The sequence below is a fragment of the Scylla paramamosain genome, chromosome 18 (genome assembly GCF_035594125.1).
Source record: "Scylla paramamosain isolate STU-SP2022 chromosome 18, ASM3559412v1, whole genome shotgun sequence".
Lineage (NCBI taxonomy): Eukaryota > Metazoa > Arthropoda > Malacostraca > Decapoda > Portunidae > Scylla > Scylla paramamosain.
In genome coordinates, this window is record NC_087168.1 from 7,648,583 (window position 1) to 7,669,181 (window position 20,599).

The window sequence follows — 20,599 nt, forward strand, 5'->3', positions numbered from 1 at the left end:
AAACTTGGTACCAATTTGGTTGCAGCTCTTAGGATCCTTTCTATTTTCCTTATTTCCTTTTTATTATGGGGTTACGAAACAATTGTGGCATATTCCAGTTTTGGTCGAATCACATATTCCATCAACTTTTTCATCATCTCTTCATCTATGTAAGCAAATGCCCCTTTCATCTTTCTTAGTAACTAACTTCTTAGTAACTTAGTAACTTAGTTCTTAGTAACTTAGTAGGTTTCGCCAACTATTTTGTTTACATGTTTTTTGGGTGATAAATTATCACTTATTGTAATTCCCAAACCTTTTTCTTCTTTGGTTTTCTTCATTTCCACTTCTCCCATGGTGTAGGAACTTGTCAATCTTCTTTTGCTTTTTCGTAATTCCATCACCACCTTGCATTTCTATGCATTGAATTCCATTTCCCATTTCTTACTCCATTTATATATCTTATTTAGATATATGAACAATCCATATTGTTTTCCACTCTTTTCAATAATTTTGCATCGTCTGCAAACAGACTTATATAACTGTCAACCTCATCCACCATATCGTTGACAGAGACCAGAAACATAATGGGGGCTAAGACTGTCCCCTGTGGTACTCCACTTGTAACTCTACACCATTCTGATTTTTCTTCCTTTATTACTGTTCTCATTTCTCTATCTCTCAAGAAGTCTGTAATCCAATTCAGTGTGTTTCCTTGCAAACCCCCTATATTTTTAATTTTCCATAGCAGTCTCTGGTGTGGTACTTTATCAAATGCTTTTTTTAGGTCTAAATAAACACAGTCTGCCCAACCCTCTCTCTCTTGAGTCATATCAATTGCTCTACAATAAAAGCTCACTAAATTCGTGACACAAGATCTTCCACTTCTGAAACCAAATTGTCTGTCAGTCAATGTATGTGTTTCTTCTAAATATTCCATCCATCTGTTTTTAACTATTCTTTCTGCTATTTTTGTCACCACACTTGTTAGGGACACTGGTCTGTAATTCAATGGATCTTCTTTATTACATCCTTTAAAAATGGGCATAATACTGGCTCTCTTCCAGTCTAGAGGAATTTTTCCTTCCTTAAAAGAACATACTATGGTATTGTGTATATCTTCTGCCAGATGTTCACAACATTCCTTAAGTATCCAGCTGGACACTCCACCTGGTCCTTGAGCCTTACTTACATGCAAATCTTTCATAATCTTAATTTCACTTATGTCCACATGTATCTCTCTCTCGTCACATTGTCTCCGTGCCATGCTCTTTCTCCTTCAAATTTTCTTTCTTTGGTAAATACTAACAGGAAGCACTTCTTCATTAATTCCGCTTGTAACCATGTATCTTCATATATATCTTCTTTCGTTAATTTATCTATTGTTTGCCTGTTTTTCATCTTCCCATTCACATATCTGAAGAACAACTTTGGCTCATCTTTGTAATTGTTAACTATATCTTTCTCATAATTCCTTTCTTCATCTCTCAGGATTCTGATATATTTGTTTCTTGCCTTCTTGAAATCTTCCCATTTCTCACTTCCTCCTTTTTTTCTCCATTTATTCCATGCTGCTTCTTTTTCTTTCCTTGCTGTCATACATCTCGTATTAAACCAGTCTTTTTTCCTTTTCTTTTCCTTTCTTTTGATCTTCAGTACATATCTACTGACCCCTTCATTATAAATTCCCACGAATGTCCCACTTTTCCTGCGTACTGCTTGCCGTGAACAGTTGTTTCTATTTAGCCTCTGCAAAATATTCCCTCAACCTGATAAAATCTGCTTTCCTGTAATTATATCTCCCATTCTTGTAAATTTAATTCCTATTTTCTATTGGACCATTGCTTATATTGAATTCAATTAACAGATAGTCACTTTTACCTAGTGAGCAGTGATAATTTATTCCTTCGATGATGTCCATTTCCTTTGTAAACACCAAGTCTAACCTTGATGCCTCTTCGTTACCCCCAAATCTTGTATTTTCTCCAATCCATTGGGTCATAGTATTTGTCATTATTAAATCTAGAACCATATATCCCCATGACTCTTCTCCTCTGTCTGTGGTCCACTCTTCCCAGCATACCTCCTTGCAATTAAAGTCACCCATAAGTGTTATATTATTACTCTCTGCCAGTATTTTTTCAAAACAGTTACTAGTATCTCTTAACAATAATTTATAATCCTCTTGTGTTCATGCATTCGTCTTTGGGGGTACATAAGCCACTGCAAAATCTCTTCTTCCTTTTCCCTTCTTTTTTGTTTTAATTCTAATTACTTCTGCCATTCCTTCTCCTATTTCGACATCTTCCACTGTTATACTCTTCTTTGTAAGTAACATAACTCCTCTCCCTTTCTTATTATTTCTATGTTTTATCCACACATTATAATTACTATTACCAATTCATATATTTTCTGTTGTCTCATTTAGTTTAACTTCAGTAATACCCATGATGTCAGGCTGCTTTATCTTAATATAATTATTCAATTCTCGCAATGTTGACATTAAACAATATATATTTGTATATGCCACTGTCCACTTTATATTTTTCCATACGTTATTTACATTTTCTATTCTTTTTTTCCCAGATACCACTTCCTGAGCCTCTCATCTTTTACCTTCCAATAGAACTTTTTTTCCTCTTCCTCCATTCTGTTCTCGTTTTTTGCCTTTGCTTCTTTTAGTAGATCGTTTACCTTGAGTCTTTCGTCCTCATTCATGTCCCTCTTTATCCAAACTTTCCTGCATTGCTCTATCTTGTCCAGTTTCCACACATACGATATCACTTTCATGGCTGTTGTTTGTGCCCTAAATTTTACTTTCAGTGATTGTTCTCCTCCTTCTGTATACTTCCCCAGTCTATGTATTTCCTCAATTTCACTTATCCAGTCCTCACCTTCTCTCTGTATATTTCTTACAATGTCCTCTGGTACCTTTTTTTGTTCTTTTTCCCTCTTGTATCTTACTGGCTCTGTTTCCTCTTTTAATCCATATATAACAATAAATTTATTTTTGTCCACTGTGTTCCTTACCATCAATTCCTTCTGTTTGATCACTTTCACAATTTCCTTACTTAAATCTGTCTTTTCCTTTTTTTTGCGCTTCTATGATTTCAGTAAGGTTAACTTTTTCTTCCTCTTTTTTCTTCCTCCAGATTTAATGTTCACTTTTCATCCTTATCACTTCATTTCCCTGTCTTTAACAATATCATAGTTTTCCTTCAATTTTGTTCTTAGATCAGCGCATAGTGATTTCAAGTCCTCTTCCAGGTCATGTTTTTTTTTTCTATTTTTTTCACTCTTTCAGTGAAGTCACTGATCATCCCCTCCATTAAAACCACTTTCCTTCCTTGCATTTTTCCATGTAGTTCATTGTCTTCCTCAAATCCTGGGAATGGCGACCCCGTTGGCAACATTCCACTCCCACCTATGGCGTCCGCCTTGCTGGAGCTTTTACTTATTTTATTACGTTTATTATTACTTAAATTTTCCCTTATTTTTTATTTCTGAAGACAGGACAACTCTACTTGAGCACAGCTCCTACCTGGGAACACATTCTAGGCTCCAAGTGGTGGCTGTGGTCAAGCAAAATCTTTCTCTGTTGGAGCTTGGATCGCTGCTTGTTTACTTGACGACGAGTCGTGTGTGTGTGTGTGTGTGTGTGCGTGTGCGTGTGTGTGTGTGTGTGTGTGTGTGTGTGCTGGTATATATTTTTAGTGTAGTTATTAATCCATTTCTTGCTGTATTTCATGTAAAAATATAAGAACATATGATTCATAAATGAAAGACAATGGTGTGCTTTTCACTGATCGGCTGATCTTGTCTGATCAATCACAATCAGACACTGTGATCAGTGTGTATTTGTGTACATGTGAACCTCAGTTAAATCCTGTGCTGACATGATGAGTGAAATGAAAAACTCTACCAAAAGTTGCATTAATTTCGTCTGATATGCAGGGTGGTTATATGGAGCATACAGAAAGACATCTGTTGCAACCATCATGGGATCCAGGAATGGAGAAACAAAGTTTGGTTGATAGAAGTTTAGATGAGTGGCAAAATAAGTTCACTAGGAGGTACCCCATAGTTTCCACACTCTATGATGCAAAGATTTCTGATGTCACCTGTTGAGAACCTATACCTGAATGTTTGACAATCCTCTGACTACCTCACCTGATGAATATCATGAGACTCCGCCCAGGCTGGGATGGCTTGGACTCCCTCGTTCGAAGAGAAGGAACAAAAGCCTCCTTCTTTGGCCAAGTAGGCAAGTGCTGTAAAGTTGTCCAAGAATAGAGCTATGGTGCTGTTCTCCTAGGACCTCTCAAACCATTGGAGACCCAGACAAATGTCCCTGAGCTCCAGGAAATTTATGTGAAGTCCAGCCTCTGGTTCTCCCCCAATCTCCACTCATGAAAACCTGCAGGAGGGATGCATCCCAGTCTTCCTTTGACACATCCATGAACAGCAAGTGGTCTGAGACTGCCAGCTTGAGTGGTTGATCCACCATGAGATTCTCCTCCAACTGTCACCAACAAATGTCTTTGACTATCTCCACGTCACTCATGACTAGGAAGTCTGGGGGGGTGCAAATCCCTCTTCCACAAATGGTTTAGTCACAGCTGCCGACTCCTGCAATGACACAAAGAAGACATATGCCCTAGCACTCTTTTGCCAGAGAACAACTGGAGCTGAGGAACAACTTGAGCTGGGCCAGCAGATTGTCCAGATGTCTCAGGAAAACCTTCAAGGAGCAGGAGTGAATTGCCATCCCCAAGATCACTTTCTGAATTAGAGAGAGAGGACTTTCCCAAGCCAGGTACAATTCCCAACCTCTGACAAAGGAAGAGTAGTTCCTGGATTGCCACCTTTGCTTCTTGTTTTGATCCTGCCAGAACTAGCCAATCATCGAGGTATCTGAGCAGACAGAAGCCCTGACAGTGAGTCTCCACTAAAACTGCTGCCATTACCTTTGTGAAAACCTGTGGACCTGTCATAAGTCCAAAGCACAGAGCTCAGAACTGGAATGCCACTCCCTGACAGAAAAACCATAGAAACTTCCTGATGAACTGGGGCCTGCAGGTATACATCCTTTAAGTCTAAGGAGACCATGAATGAAGAGAATGCTGTACCCATTCCTCAGGACTGACAGAACCCACTCTTCAACACCTACCTCCTGCCATTCTGAGACAAGCAAGCCAAGATAAGCAGCAGTAATGACAGCTGGCTCTGAGAGCTTCAATGACAAAAAAAACAGCCTTCAATCAACCTGAGAGTAGCCATGCAATAAGGAATCTGAGGCCAGATGCTTCAAGGACCCCTCCTACTTCTCTCTATGATGAGCAGAGGACAGCAGACTGGGAGAAGGCAGATCTAAAATAACCTGATGTCAAAGGCTAAGACCCTCATTTGACCTAGGTTGGCTAATCCCCTCATTGCTTGCTGTTGGACTGACAATACAACATTATCTTAAGCAGCCTTAAGGACTCCCCTCACAATCTCATCATCAAAAACAAAATGGGAATCAATGGAGGACTCCCTGAGTTCCCCTAAGCATCACATCAAAGGAAGAAGGAAAGCTTACCAGAGAAGAATTTCTATGTATGACCCTGACTTTTGCCAGAGCTGTGGATTAGTCTACTGCTCTGTCCAACATGGCTAGTTGCATAGTTCTAAAGAACTGGTCAAACAAGACCTTCCAGTGCAGAGGAAAGGATGCTGATTCACAAAGGCACAAAAGCCCCCTGGTGCTAATGCAGTGAAAATTTGTGTCTTCCTGATGGCAAGAAAGGATTCCTCCAAGCATGCTATATCTGCCTGTTTCGTCCTCATAGAGGGTTCCTTTGACTTAAGAGGTAAGGCCATAAGAATGCCTTTGTTAACCTTGCCTGCTTGATCTAGGTGTGGCTGGTCATGCATCTTATAATAACATTGGAACTTCCTGGATGGGTAACAGGACTGATGTTCCGTTGTGTGGCTTCCCTTGCTCATGGCCTTAACATTCCTGTCTCACATGCCAATGATAGTCAGGGAAGGCCTGAAAATGAGTACCTTCTTGCTGGGAAGGGTTGGCCCTGTGATGAAGGTTATGCAAGCTTTTTCCTGATTCCACTGTTGCATCTGGAAAACATTGGGAGAAGTATTGCAAAAAACCATGGAAGTCTACCACAGGAGACAAAGACTCTAAGTTCTGCATCTCTCCCCCAGAATAGTTACATGCAATCTCCCATCCAATGAGACACTGGTAGAGATACACAGCTGTCCAAAATTTGTAGGCAACAGTGCTGTTGCTCTGTCATGGCCTGTTGTTTATACACAACATGTTTCTCACTTTGCTCATGCTACTCATCTGTTGCCCTTGGTGCACCACACACCCCACATGAAAACTGGAAGCAAGCTGCCTACAGAGGATGGCCACCTGCCACATTACTTTGGAAAAGTTGTGGCTAGGAGGATGAGAATCATGGCCTGTATATTTTCCGATCATCATACATCACCTCAGTAGAACTTTTTCTTCTTTCGGGTGCTCCCATTTAGGGGTCGCCACAGCGGATCACTCTTCTCCAATGTGCTCAGTCTTCTGCACCTTCCTCTGTCACACCCACCACTTGCATGTCTCCCTTCATAGCATCCATAAACCTCCTCTTTGGTCTCCCTCTCTTCCTCCTGCCAGGCAGATCCATGTCCAGCATCCTCCTCCCCACATACCCCTCGTTACTCTTCCTAACATGTTCAAACCACCTCATCCTAGCCTCCCTTGCTTTGTCCCCAAACCGATGTACATGTGTTGTTCCTCTGATGTAATTATTTCTGATTTTATCCATCTTCGTCACTCCAAGAGCAAATCGCAACATCTTCAATTCCGCTACTTCCAGCTCCGCTTCCTGTTTTTTCATTGGTGGTACTGTTTCCATACCGTACAGCATGGCGGGTCTCACTACTGTTTTATAAATCTTTCTCTTTGTTCTTGCGGAAACCTTTCTGTCACATGTCACTGCTGCCATCCTCCTCCACCCATTCCATCCCGGTGGCACTCTCTTCTTTACCTCCCTACCACAGTCTCCATTACTCTGTACCATGGACCCCAAATATCTTAATTCGTCAACCTCTGTCATTTGCACACCTTGTAGCCTTATTGTCTCCCCATCACCTCCATTAAGACACATGTACTCAGTCTTGGTCCTCCTCACTTTCAATCCCCTATTCTCCAGTGCATATCTCCACCTCTCTAACTCTGTCTCCACTTCTTCCCGGTTTTCGCAAAAGACCACTACATCGTCTGCAAACATCATAGTTCATTGGGATTCCTGTTTGACCTCATCTGTCAGTCTGTCCATCACTACTGCAAACAGGAAAGGGCTCAAAGCCGATCCCTGGTGCAGTCCCACCTCCACTCTGAAATCTTCCGTCATTCCTGCAGCACACCTTACTGCTGTTACACTATTTTCATACACGTCCTTCACCACCTTCACATACTTCTCTGCCACTCCCGAGCACCTCATGCAATACCACAGCTCTTCTCTCAGCACCCAATCGTAAGCCTTTTCTAGATCTATAGGCACAGAATGCAGCTCCTTCTGTCCTTCCCTGTACTTCTCTCTCCATCATCATCCTCAGAGCAAATATTGCGTCCATTGTGCTTCTCCCTGGCATGAATCCGAACTGCTCATCACTGATCCTCACCACTCTTCGCAATCTCGTTTGCACAACTCTTTCCCATATCTTCACTGCATGACTCAACAGCTTAATTCCTCTATAGTTGCTGCAGCTTTGTACTTGAAAACTAGCACTAGCACACTTTTTCTCCACTCACCTGGCATCCTCTCGCCTTCCAAGAGCCTGTTGAACTGTCTGGTTAGCCAACCCACTGCCATCTCTCCTAAACTCCTCCATGATTCCACTGGTATCTTATCTGGACCTACTGCTTTACCTCCCTTCATCCTCCTCAAAGCCTTCCTCACTTCTCTACTGATCCTTGGCACTTCCTGATTTAACTCTTCCACCTCCACAGCTGTTTTGGTAGCCAAAGCAAGTTGTCACAAAAGATAACTTTTCCTTATGTCAATATGTCAAACAATGAAGCCATTATTTTATGTTTTCAAAAACATCTGAGGGACTAACCTAAGTTGCCATGTATAGTAGAACCTTGGTTCACAAACTTGGTTCACATTATGAACAAATTGGTTCACAAACTAGTTTTGCGAACAAATTTTAGCTTTGTCCATGAATGATGCTTTGGGGTGTGAATGCACATTACCAACAATCCATGGAACCTTGTGCTCAGTTGTGCATTGGCACGCTTGGCATAAGCACAGTTCAGGAGTGCTGTGTTCAAAAACATTAATTTTTTTCTTTTTTCCCTTTTTGTGTTATTTTAGCTCCCATTATGCCACCTAAGGAGTGAGTGATAGTAGCAGTAAGATAGTAGCAGTAAGAAGCCTAAGTAAAGAAGTAAAGAAGGAAATTACTACCAAAGATGAGAATGGCATTTGTGTTTCCACCATCACCTAACCTAATCAAATTAATAGGGGGTTTTCAGAGTTGCCAGGTGTCACCACTGGTTCAGTCTTTCAGCCCAAAAAAGCCTGGATTATTCTTTCTGTTATTCTAAATTACAGTACATTACCAGTAATGAACACATATGAGAGTGAGTTGCTAAAGATAGAAATTCACCATATCCAGCCTTTCTCTCCTCCCTCACCATCCACCTGTGCCAACAACTTTAAACAACAAATGTAAATTACAGTACTATTTTATTTAATTTAGTGTTATTTGTTTTATTTAAGGATATGTATTTCAATTTCATTCTATATTCTTCATCACAAAAAAACAAAACACTTAAATGTGTAAAAATACCATATTTCTGAGGTTGAAATAATTTAACTGTATTTACACTAATTTCAACAGAAACAACTGTTTGGTTTCATGAACAATTAAGTTTGCAAACGAAGGCATGGAACGGATTACGTTCACGAATCAAAGTTCTACTGTAGTTATTTTCTTACAGCAGATTTTTTCAGACCAAGAAGGCGCGAGCTGCCAGCTTGTGCAATGTGACGGTCACATCAGCTGGAGTTCTAATCGTGAATGTTGCTGACTGTATGCATATATATATATATATATATATATATATATATATATATATATATATATATATATATATATATATATATATATATATATATATATATATATATATATATATATATATATATATATATATATATATATATATATATATATATATATATATATATATACACATAAATTTTTTATTCAGGTATTTATGAAGCCTAATTTGAAAGATAATATTAAAAACAATGAGAGCAACACTGGAGATTTTTCTTGATGCTTCTATAACTGGTTAAATTGTGACACTTTCTTGAATATTGAAATGTGAATAAACTAAAAACGTCCACCTATATTACCTGAAGTATGGAGGCTTGCATCAACAGTCTTGCTGGCTCCATTGTTGGAATGAGGTGCGGTGGTGATGTTGTAAATGTTAGAGAATTCTTGGAACCGTACTCATCACCCAGATGCTGCAAGATCCCACAGCTAATTCCTCCCATTCCATCATGAATGTCAGTCAGTATCTGGAAACCCTAAATTTATGTTTTAAAATTAGTGGCAGCCAATCAAGTAACTATAATAATAATGATAATTAAAACTGGTCTTTTATTCCTCATATGAAGCTAAATGTTTAACATGTATATCGAATATATATAATTGTATCAAAAGTTAAGTGAAAACAACAGATATTGCCTTTCACCCAAAAACAATTAAAACTTTATTTATTCAAACATTTTCATGTTCTGGAATCCACTTGATCCATTACCACCATGGAACATGAATTAAGCTATAATAAAGAAGTAGCAGACTTTTTTTTCTCATCCTCTGCTTTTACCGACTCTGCTACTTCCTTCTTCCAACATACTCACCAGGTAAAACCTCCCTATCATCAAGAAATCACGCTGTCTGTTTATTAGAAATCTGTAGTTCATCAAAGGCATGATCCACAAACACAAAGTAATTTTATACATAAAGATAAGTAAGACAATTTCTGCGTGGCACACCAACAACACCATCTTCCAAATGATCAGATTCTGCCCATTGGTTTCATCATCATATCTCCCAATTTTACCTGATGGACACTGCCATTATAAACAAATGTTTGTCCTAATGCATGGAACAAATGGCTGAAGATTTTAAGATGAAATTCAGCACTTTAAAATAATAAACAAATATAAAAAGACTACTAAATAGGTGCTGAAATTTTTCTGTTACAATATTGTAAGATATGTTTTCTCAGCACCTGCAAACCTGCCTTGGTGACAGTCCACCACTTGTACTCTCAGCTGCAGTCAAAAGGAGCAGCACATGTATCAGCATATCTCTTTACCTTGGGACATCTCATTCAGTGCAGAAGATATAAAGGACCTAACAGAGCAACTGAAGACGTCTCTACCTCTTAGGTCCCATCACTAAATGCCAAGGGCACCAATGCCTGTTATCCCTTGTGGCCTCATGCAAGTGCTCCATGAGGCATCATGACTCAGCAGCATGCCATTAAAACACTGCAAGCCAACCAAGCAAGACTCAGCATTCTCATATATATATATGAGACACAGCTTCTCCCTCCACAGAGAAGTGTGATCTAGAAATGATGCTGGCTGCCTTCAAATTGTGGAGATGGTCTTTTTTTTTATTTTCATGCAAGAGGGTCACTGGCTAAAGGCAACAAAATTATTAGGAAAAAAAGCCCCTCATGAGTGCCGGTTTCCAAAACACTGCCAAAAAGAAAAGTCAGGTGATGAAAGATAAGTGTCTTGAAATCTACTTTTTGAAGCCATAGGAAGGAGGAAACACAAAAGAAGGCAGGCAGATCTACAGTTTACCAGAAAAGGGGATAAATGACTGAGAATACTGGCTAACTCTTACATTAGAGAGGTGAATAGAATAGGGGTGAGAGAAAGGAAAACGTTTTGTGCAATAAGGCTGCAGGAGGAGGGGAGGCATGCAATTAGCAAGATTAGAAGAACAGTTAGTGTGAAAATAATGGTATAAGATAATAAAAGATGCAGCATTGCAACTATGAGAGAAAGACTGAAGACAGTCAGTTAGATGTGAGAAATTGATGAGACAAAAAGCTTTTTTTGATTCCACCATCTAAAATAGCGGTATAAGTGGAACTCCCCATACATGTGAAACATACTCCATACATGGACGGATAAAGCCCCTGTACAGAGTTAGCAGTTCAGGGAGTTGAGAAAAACTGGCAGAGATGACTCAGAATGCTTAACTTCATAGAAGCTGTTTTCGCTAGAGATGAGATGTGAAGTTTCCAGTTTAGATTATAAGTAAAAGGCAGACTAAAGATATTCATCAGTTGAGTGCCACTGAAGGAGAGGGGATAGTTATCAGGAAGGTTGTGTCAAGTTGATAGAGGAAGGACTGAGTTTTTGTGACACTGAACAATACTAAGTATGCTCTGCTCCAATCAGAAATTTTAGAGATCAGAAGTCAGGCATTCTATGTGCATTAACTGTTTACTTCCTGAAGGGTTAGACATCTATGAAAAGATGTGGAAAAATGAAGGATGGTATCATCAGCGTAGGAGTGGATAGAACAAGGAGTCTGATTTAGATCAATGATTAATGATAGGAAGAGAGTGGGTAATAGGACAGAACCCTGAGAACACCACTGTTAATAAATTTAGATGAACAGTGACTGTCTACCACAGAAACAATAGATTGGTCAGAAAGGAAACCTGAGACGAAGTTACAAAGAGAAGGATAGAAGCCATGGAAGGGTAGTTTGGAAATCAAAGCTTTGTGCCTAAGTGTCCAAAGAAACAGCAAAAGTTTAACCAAAATCCCTAAAAGAGAATGACCAAGACTCAGTAAGGAAAGCCAGAAGATCACCAGTAGAGCGGCCTTGACAGAACCCATACTGGCGATCAGATAGAAGATTGTGAAGTGATAGATGTTTAAGAATCTTCCTGTTGAGGATAGATTCAAAAACTTTAGGTAGGCAGGAAATTAAAGCAATAGGACAGTAGTTTGAGGGATTAGAACAGTCACCCTTTTTCAGAACAGGCTGAATGTACACAAACTTACAGCAAGAAGGAAAGGTAGATGTTGATAGAATGAGTTGGAAAAGTTTGACTAGGCAAGGTGCAAGCATGGAGACACAGTTTCAGACAACAACAGGAGGGACCCCCATCAGATCCATAAGCCTTCCAAGGGTTAAGGCCAGTGAGGGCATGGAAAACATCACTATGAAAGATCTTAATGGGTAGCATGAAGTACTCAGAGAGCAGAGGAGAAAGAGGAACAAGCCCTGAATCATTCAAGGTAGAGTTTTTAACAAAAGTTTGAGCAAAGAGTTCAGCTTTAGAAATAGATGAGATAGCAGTTGAAATAAAGGAGGGAAAGATGAAGAAACAAAGTTATTGGAGATGTTTTTGGTTAGGTGCCAAAAGTCACAAGGAGAGTTAGATCTTAAAGATTTTTGGCACTTTCTATTAATGAAGGAGAATTTGTCTAAAGGTCTAAAGCACTGTTCAGGGGGTGCTGTGAACTTATCATTAAATCCAGCTGTGACCTCACTGAACGTTTCCCTTTGTGTCTCACAACACAAAGGGGCAGTCACAGCCTGCCCTCTAAAGACAACTCTCTTCCTCCACACAAAACTACAAGCACCTAATAACACACACACCCTTCACTCAAAAATTTTTAAATCATCATGGCGACTCCTACACCAGCCTCGGAGTCCCCATCTGGGGAGGGGACCATAAATGACCCCAGGTCGGACTGCCTTTCTGTCCACGACCCTAAGTGTCTTGACACCCCCCTCAACTTTTTCTTCATTAACTTCTGCAACATTCGCAGTCTAAGATCTAATTTTCAATCTGTAGAACACCACCCCTCCTCTTCTAAACCTCATCTTCTTTTCCTCACTGAAACTCAGGTGTCTCAGGCAATTGACAGTAGCCCCTTTTCTGTTCCCTCCTACTTTCTCTATCCTCATTTTCGATCCAAAGCTGGATGCTGCGTTTATGTGCGCAATGACTTAACCTGCTCTCGTGCCCACCCTCTTGAATCTTCCAAGTTTTCCACCATCTGGCTACGACTACAGAGTCACTCTCATACTAAATTTATCTGTGCTGTATACCTCTCACCTAACTCCTCTGATTATAAGAAATTCTTTGACTACTTAACTTTCAAAGCGGAGCACATTCTGACCCTCTTCCCTTTTGCAGAGATCTCCATTCTTGGAGACTTCAATGTTCACCACCAGCTTTGGCTTTCCTCTCCCTTCACTGACCATCCTGGTGAACTAGCCTACAACTTTGCTATCCTCCATGACCTAGAGCAATTGGTGCAACACCCTACTCGTACTCCTGACCGTCTTGGAGATACGCCCAACATTCTTGACCTTTTCCTGACCTCTAATCCTTCTGCTTATGCTGTCACCCTTTCTTTTCTGTTGGGCTCCTCCAATCACAATCTCATATCTTTATTTTGTCCTAACTCTCCAATCCCTCCTCAGGATCCCCATAAGCGAAGGTGCCTCTGGCGTTTTGCCTCTGCTAGTTGGGGGGACCTGAGGAGGTATTTTGCTGATTTTCCTTGGAACGACTACCGCTTCCGTGTCAGAGACCTGTCTTTGTGTGCTGAGCACATAACAGAGGTGATAGTGTCTGGCATGGAGGCGTACATTCCTCACTCTTTTTCTCGTCCTAAACCTTCTGAACCTTGGTTTAACACAGCTTGTTCTCGTGCTATACATGATAGAGAGGTGGCCCACAAAAGGTAATAAAGCCTTCCATCACCAGAATCTCATGCACTTTATATTTCTGCCCGGAACCATGCCAAGTCTGTTCTCCAACTAGCCAAAAACTCTTTTATTAACAGAAAATGTCAAAACCTTTCAAGATCTAACTCCCCTCGTGATTTCTGGCATCTAGCCAAAAATATCTCCAATAACTTTGCTTCTTCTTTCCCTCCTCTATTTCAACCAGATGGCACCACTACTATCACATCTATTTCTAAAGCTGAACTCTTCGCTCAAACCTTTGCTAAAAACTCTACCTTGGACGATTCTGGGCTTGTTCCTCCCTCTCCTCCACCCTCTGACTACTTCTTGCCACCTATTAAAATTCTTCGCAATGATGTTTTCCATGCCCTCGCTGGCCTAAACCCTCGGAAGGCTTATGGTCCTGATGGGGTCCCTCCTATTGTTCTCCGAAACTGTGCCTCCGTGCTAGCACCTTGCCTAGTCAAACTCTTTCAGCTCTGTCTGTCAAAATCTACCTTTCCTTCTTGCTGGAAGTTTGCCTACATTCAACCTGTTCCTAAAAAGGGTGACCGTTCTAATCCCTCAAACTACTGTCCTATTGCTTTAATTTCCTGCCTATCTAAAGTTTTTGAATCTATCCTCAACAGGAAGATTCTTAAACATCTATCACTTCACAACCTTCTATCTGATCGCCAGTATGGGTTATATCAAGGCCGCTCTACTGGTGATCTTCTGGCTTTCCTTACTAAGTCTTGGTCATCCTCTTTTAGAGATTTTGGTGAAACTTTTGCTATTGTCTTGGACATATCAAAAGCTTTTGATAGAGTCTGGCACAAAGCTTTGATTTCCAAACTACCCTCCTACGATTTCTATCCTTCTCACTGTAACTTCATCTCAAGTTTCCTTTCTGACTGTTCTATTGCTGCTGTGGTAGATGGTCACTGTTCTTCTCCTAAATCTATTAACAGTGGTGTTCCTCAGGGTTCTGTCCTGTCACCCACTCTCTTCTTATTATTCATTAATGATCTTCTAAACCAAACTTCTTGTCCTATCCACTCCTACGCTGATGATACCACCCTGCACTTTTCCACATCTTTTCATAGACGTCCAACCCTTCAGGAGGTAAACATATCACGCAGGGAAGCCACAGAACGCTTGACTTCTGATCTTTCTAAAATTTCTGATTGGGGCAGAGCAAACTTGGTATTGTTCAATGCCTCAAAAACTCAATTCCTCCATCTATCAACTGGACACAACCTTCCAGACAACTATCCCCTCTTCTTCAGTGACACTCAACTGCCCCCCTCTTCTACACTGAACATTCTCGGTCTGTCCTTTACTTATAATCTGAACTGGAAACTTCACATCTCACCTCTAGCTAAAACAGCTTCTATGAAGTTAGGTGTTGTGAGACGTCTCAGCCAGTTTTTCTCACCCCCCCAGCTGCTAACTCTGTACAAGGGCCTTATCCGTCCATGTATGGAGTATGCTTCACATGTCTCGGGAGGTTCCACTCATACTGCTCTTCTAGACATGGTGGAATCAAAAGCTTTTCGTCTCATCAACTCCTCTCCTCTAACTGACTGTCTTCAGCCTCTCTCTCACCGCCGCAATGTTGCATATCTAGCTGTCTTCTACTGCTATTTTCATGCTAACTGCTCTTCTGAACTTGCTAACTGCATGCCTCCCCTCCTTCCGCGACCTCGTTGCACAAGACTTTCTTCTTTCTCTCACCCCTATTCTGTCCACCTCTCTAATGCAAGAGTTAACCAGTATTCTCAATCATTCATCCCTTTCTCTGGTAAACTCTGGAACTCCCTGCCTGCTTCTGTATTTCCACCTTTCTATGACTTGAATTCCTTCAAGAGGGAGGTTTCAAGACACTTATTCATCAATTTTTGACCACTGCTTTGACCCTTTTATGGGACTGGCATTTCAGTGGGCATTTTTTTGTATTAGATTTTTGTTGCCCTTGGCCAGTGTCCTTCCTACATAAAAAAAAAAAAAAGTTAAAGAATAGACTTGGCATAGTTCTGGACTGAAATATAAAGTGCATGAGATTCAGATGATGGAAGGCTCAAGTACCTTTTTTCTATGAAGTTAGGTGAAGTTAGAAATACCTTTTATCGTGAACAATAAACCATATTACTACTTGCTAATGAGTTTTTTTTTTTTTTTATATTCACCTGCCATTCTTAAAAAAGACTTGATGGTGTCACACAGCTCTAAAGCTGTCTAAAGCTTTGCTTATTACTGTTTGCTTTTACAGTGGAACAGTTACCGAACACCTCCCTTTCCAAACAACTCGGTTTTCGAATAAAATTTTAAACTCAAAATAGCTTCAGTTGCCATACCATAATTCAGTTTCCAAACAATGTTAATTGATTTCAAATATTAAAAGACTGCAGAAGCTGCCATTTATTACTAATTTATAGTTTCTAGAAATATTTCCATTTTTATACATTTGGAGGAGACAGTGGGTATGACAGTAATTCAATCTTTGAAATGTGATCCTGTTGAGGAGCCTCGATGTAAACAAACAAGGTTCAGCACTCAGGAGTAATCCCAAGCCTCCTGTGGCTCTCTCCATGACCCACAATGCCATCACTACTGCACAACTCCATTTTCCCAATAGCTTTTCCCAGCAGCAAGATGTCTAAGTGTTATGATCACCTTTTTGGTGGTGAGTGGGCTGCTCCTCTCTGTGTCACTCTGTAAGGCTTCCCTCACTTAATCGGTGACAAAGAGAATATCTGCATGGTCTAAACAATATCTTCTGATGAGTTCTGTCACCAAGTTCATTCAGTACCTCCTTTCTGTATAAGTTTCTAAGCTAGAGATGTTGTGGAGTAGCCATTTTTAGAAGTGTGAGTGTCAGTCATTACCCACTAAGACATAGTGGACTGGTGTCTGAGAATAGATTAATCTATTTGACATTGATTCCTATGGGGAAAATAATTTCAGTTTCCAAACATTTCAAATTTCGAATGGCATTCAGGAACAAATTAATTTTGAAAACCAAGGTTCCACTGTATTTTGAATTTTGCCAAGGGCATAAGATCAGTCATCATTCAGTATCTGTGGCTACAATTATCTGCATTATTTTTTGGATTGTCATGCCTGCAGATCTGAACTAACCCTAACCCTGGGTTATATTTCAGGGGATGTTAATCAGGTGAGCTTGGGGCGGCAGGTCTTTGGCATGCTTCTCCATTAACTCAAAGGTTCTTTTATTGGTATCATTGTTCTCTTCTCTTAAATGAGATTCCAAAGCATCCTATTGCTCTTTCTCCTTGGTTCCCATGAAAAGGTAGGTTATGATATTCTATCTTTAATAGAAATACTGAAAGATTTGTGTGGAAGTGTAGAAAAAGAAAAACAAAATCTGGGAAAGGAGTGAAGATAATTACCTCTGTTTTAACCAGTTTAATTGCCAATAGACTTAAGGGCAGCACCCACCTCCACCTGCAAAGCGGCTCCTTTTAACCGTAGACTTTTTTTCCATTGTTTCATCTTCTTTGTCATTAAAAACATAATACTCGTTGAACTTTTCATTAATCTATAACGAACTGCACATGCACAGTGAATTCTTTTCAAAGTTGTTAAAAAAATTGAATAAAAAAATGTTAGAGTCGATGGATCACATTGAAATCGTGCATGGTAGCAGCTAGAAAGATTATGCAGGTTCAGTAAGAAGGTTTTGTCCAAATCTATATTATAAAGTAATCAAAACATTAGTCAAACATAGAGGAAATTTTTTTGTGCATAAGAAAAATCACAAGAAAAAAGCCTACTTGAAAAATGAAAATTTCTTCTTACCGATCGGGTGTCACAGTCCCGTCTACTTACATGACAAAAATGGTGACTATAGGACAATAAATAACCCAGTCATTACAGGAAAGCCTCAAAAAAGCATGTTTTTCAGGAGAGGCAAAAATAGATCAACTTTCAATAAGATGCCTAAAAAAATCAGTAGAAACGAGGCTAGCTACCCTCCATTTTCTCTCTTGCTGAGTCAGAGAGAGAGCAGGATTTATAGGGGTGTCATTTATATATTGTTATATTTGTAAATCATTGCTATTAGAGGCTTTCTATGCAATGTTGAAACATTGCAAGGCTCAGCGTGTGGTGCCTATAGCTTTTATCGTCTTTTTATACCCTTCCCTGTACTTTGATTTTATTTGATCAGGTCAGTGATGTAAGTGAAACATAAAAATATTGTTGAATATTTATTTATTTATTTATTTATATATTTTTGGCCTCTACCGACTAGATAGTCTCACCCCTGGGGTATCATGGAAGTAGTTGCGGCATCGGAAAGGGGTATATATTTTTCCTTTTTTCTTTCCAGCATAGATTTTGCTGTAGAGAAGGACAATTGTAAGCCATTGATAGAGAAATAAGCAATTCTCTCTCTATGGCAGATTGCCGCCCGTGGCCACCGAGACGCCGCCCCAGCACAGCGGAAATGGGGGGAGGTGGGGAAACCGCTCTCTACCTAAGCCTAAACTTGTCAGATCCGTGATTATTATATACCAAATGAATTTAAGCCAAAAAAAAAAAGTTAAAAAATCATTTTTAATGCAATTGGAGGTGGGCGCTCCCCTTAATTTCCAAAAAATTCCACCTACATATTACAATTGACAGACAAATATTCACCACTATGAAATTTAATTCATATTTTCTGTGGAGCTGAGCTACTATAGGATCAAGGAAACACTTGCTCTGAGTTAAAATGTATTACTGTATGAATCTGCAAATTGTATGTTATAAATAATGGTGAAATACTCATTTGTTTCTGAGATATTCCCAAGCTCTCTTCAGCTGGTGCAGTGTCTTGGCCTCAGCTGGGTGGTGAGCAGAATTACACCCAGTAACTTTCCTCTCCCATGTCGCCATTTTCTTGTTGATGAAGACATAGTTGCCACTATTACCAGCTATTACCAGCACTACTATGTAACTAGTGACCAGATTCATGAGCATTCATTTTTGTTCAAGAGTCATGGGCGCAGATCTCTCTTTCTTGTGCCATGTTGACAGTGCTCCACGCAGTTTGATTACAGTAAAATCCCTCTTATCCAGCATCAACAGGACCGCCGACATGCCGGATACTTGAATATTGCCGGATACTTGAATAGAAAAGAAATTATGTCCACAATCACCGCCCTACACTCACGCACCTTACCATAATAAAGATCAGCTGATCTTAATCAGCAGCTGATCTGATCAACTGCTTAAGTGTAAGCACAACACACTTCCTCTTTTCTACAACTTTAGGCATGATGAAGGCGTCAGGCGATAAACAGTGCACACGCGGGACTGAGTCACTGAGCAAACACAGTGCAGTGGGCCGCGGGTGGCGCAAAGCAGTGCGCTCTGGTGGCAAGGGGACAAAGTATGCCTCACGTGGGAATTTTAATCGATTTTATGAGTACACATTGATTTTTTTATTGATTTTAAGGCTCGGGGAAAAATGTGCCGGATACTTGAAGCTGCCGGATACTCGAATGCCGGATGAGAGGGATTTTACTGTATGTTTTTCAACATTCAGGCTCACGACACTTTGATGTTTTAGGTGCTTGCCAATCTTGGCCAGGAGACCCCAAAACTTTGGTAAGTGATCAAGTGAGGCTGGGAACACCTAAACAAAAATATAATCAACTGTGGAACCAACGCATCCTATTTTGTTCAGGTGCTCTCCAACATGGACAGCATTTTCATTTGCAAACTTACAAAAAGACTGTGGAACTGGCCCTGAGGCTGGTGATGCAGCAACATTGGGTGTTGTGCACAATATGTGAAACACACACCCTGTTGCAGCCTACAAAGACACTCGTTATCATGCCACCCTAAGAGTACCTATTCCAAATGACGGTAGCTGACATGTTCCAGCACAAGGGTACACATACACAGCTTGAACCATAGGCTCATGGTGTCACTAGAGCTGGCCCACTTCCCAAATGGTGCTACATCAGAGGGTCTAGGTGGAGCTGAGATGCTACTTCAGGTGATGAGGTGCCCCAAAGCAGCTGTTAACTAACAAAAGCCAGCAAGTGATGAAATGGCAGAATTTAAGAAATGGGGTTTCACAGTGAGGTTATCATCAACACAACACCCCAAGTAGGCGCACAGAGGCAACTGTTAAAACTACAGGATAGGGTGTCCATAGCCCACTGTCACTTCAAGGTAGAACACTGCATATGAGGGAGCTGCAGATGGGAAACAATGTTGACACCCTGATGGTCAACAGCATACTTAGGCAGCTCCCCACCACTAGCACCTGGCACTTGCATGAGGATGCAAAATGAAGCCTCTGGCACATGAGACAGACCAGGCTTGGTAGTGGAGGCACTCCCTCACAGGCAGCACACAATCATGTTGGATAGTAGTAGGCATGTCACCCTCAGGAACACAAAGCACCCGAGGCCAACAGGCATGCCAGCAACACCAGTACCACAGAGTTCCACTCATCCCACCACCAACCCGCCACCCACACCACCATGAAAGTCAACTCTTCAGAGAGTTGAAAGAATTTAACTAGGCAAGATGCAAGCATGAAGGCACAGTTCCAGAGAACAATAGGAGGGACCTCATCAGGTCCATAAGCTTTCCAAGGGTTTAGGCCAGCAAGGGCATGGAAAACATCATTGCAAAGAATCTTAATAGGTAGCATGAAGAAGTCAGAGGGTAAAGGAGAAAGAGGAACAAGCCCTGAATCGTCCAAGGTAGAGTTTTTAGCAAAGGTTCAAGCGAAGAGTTCAGCTTTAGAGATAAATGTGATAGCAGTGATGCCATCTGGTTGAAATAAAGGAGGGGAAGA

General features: G+C 40.5%; 1 protein-coding gene across 4 annotated transcripts in view; it reads right to left on the reverse strand.

Annotated features, from left to right (window-relative positions):
* Positions 1-20,599, reverse strand: part of LOC135109067 (protein misato homolog 1-like) — a 132,378-nt gene that overhangs the window by 71,574 nt on the left and 40,205 nt on the right. For all 4 annotated transcript variants that reach the window (XM_064020092.1, XM_064020095.1, XM_064020093.1 and 1 more), the window contains one exon: positions 9,405-9,581. In XM_064020092.1, coding sequence (XP_063876162.1) covers positions 9,405-9,581 — 177 coding nt within the window. The remainder of the gene's footprint in view (positions 1-9,404; positions 9,582-20,599) is intronic.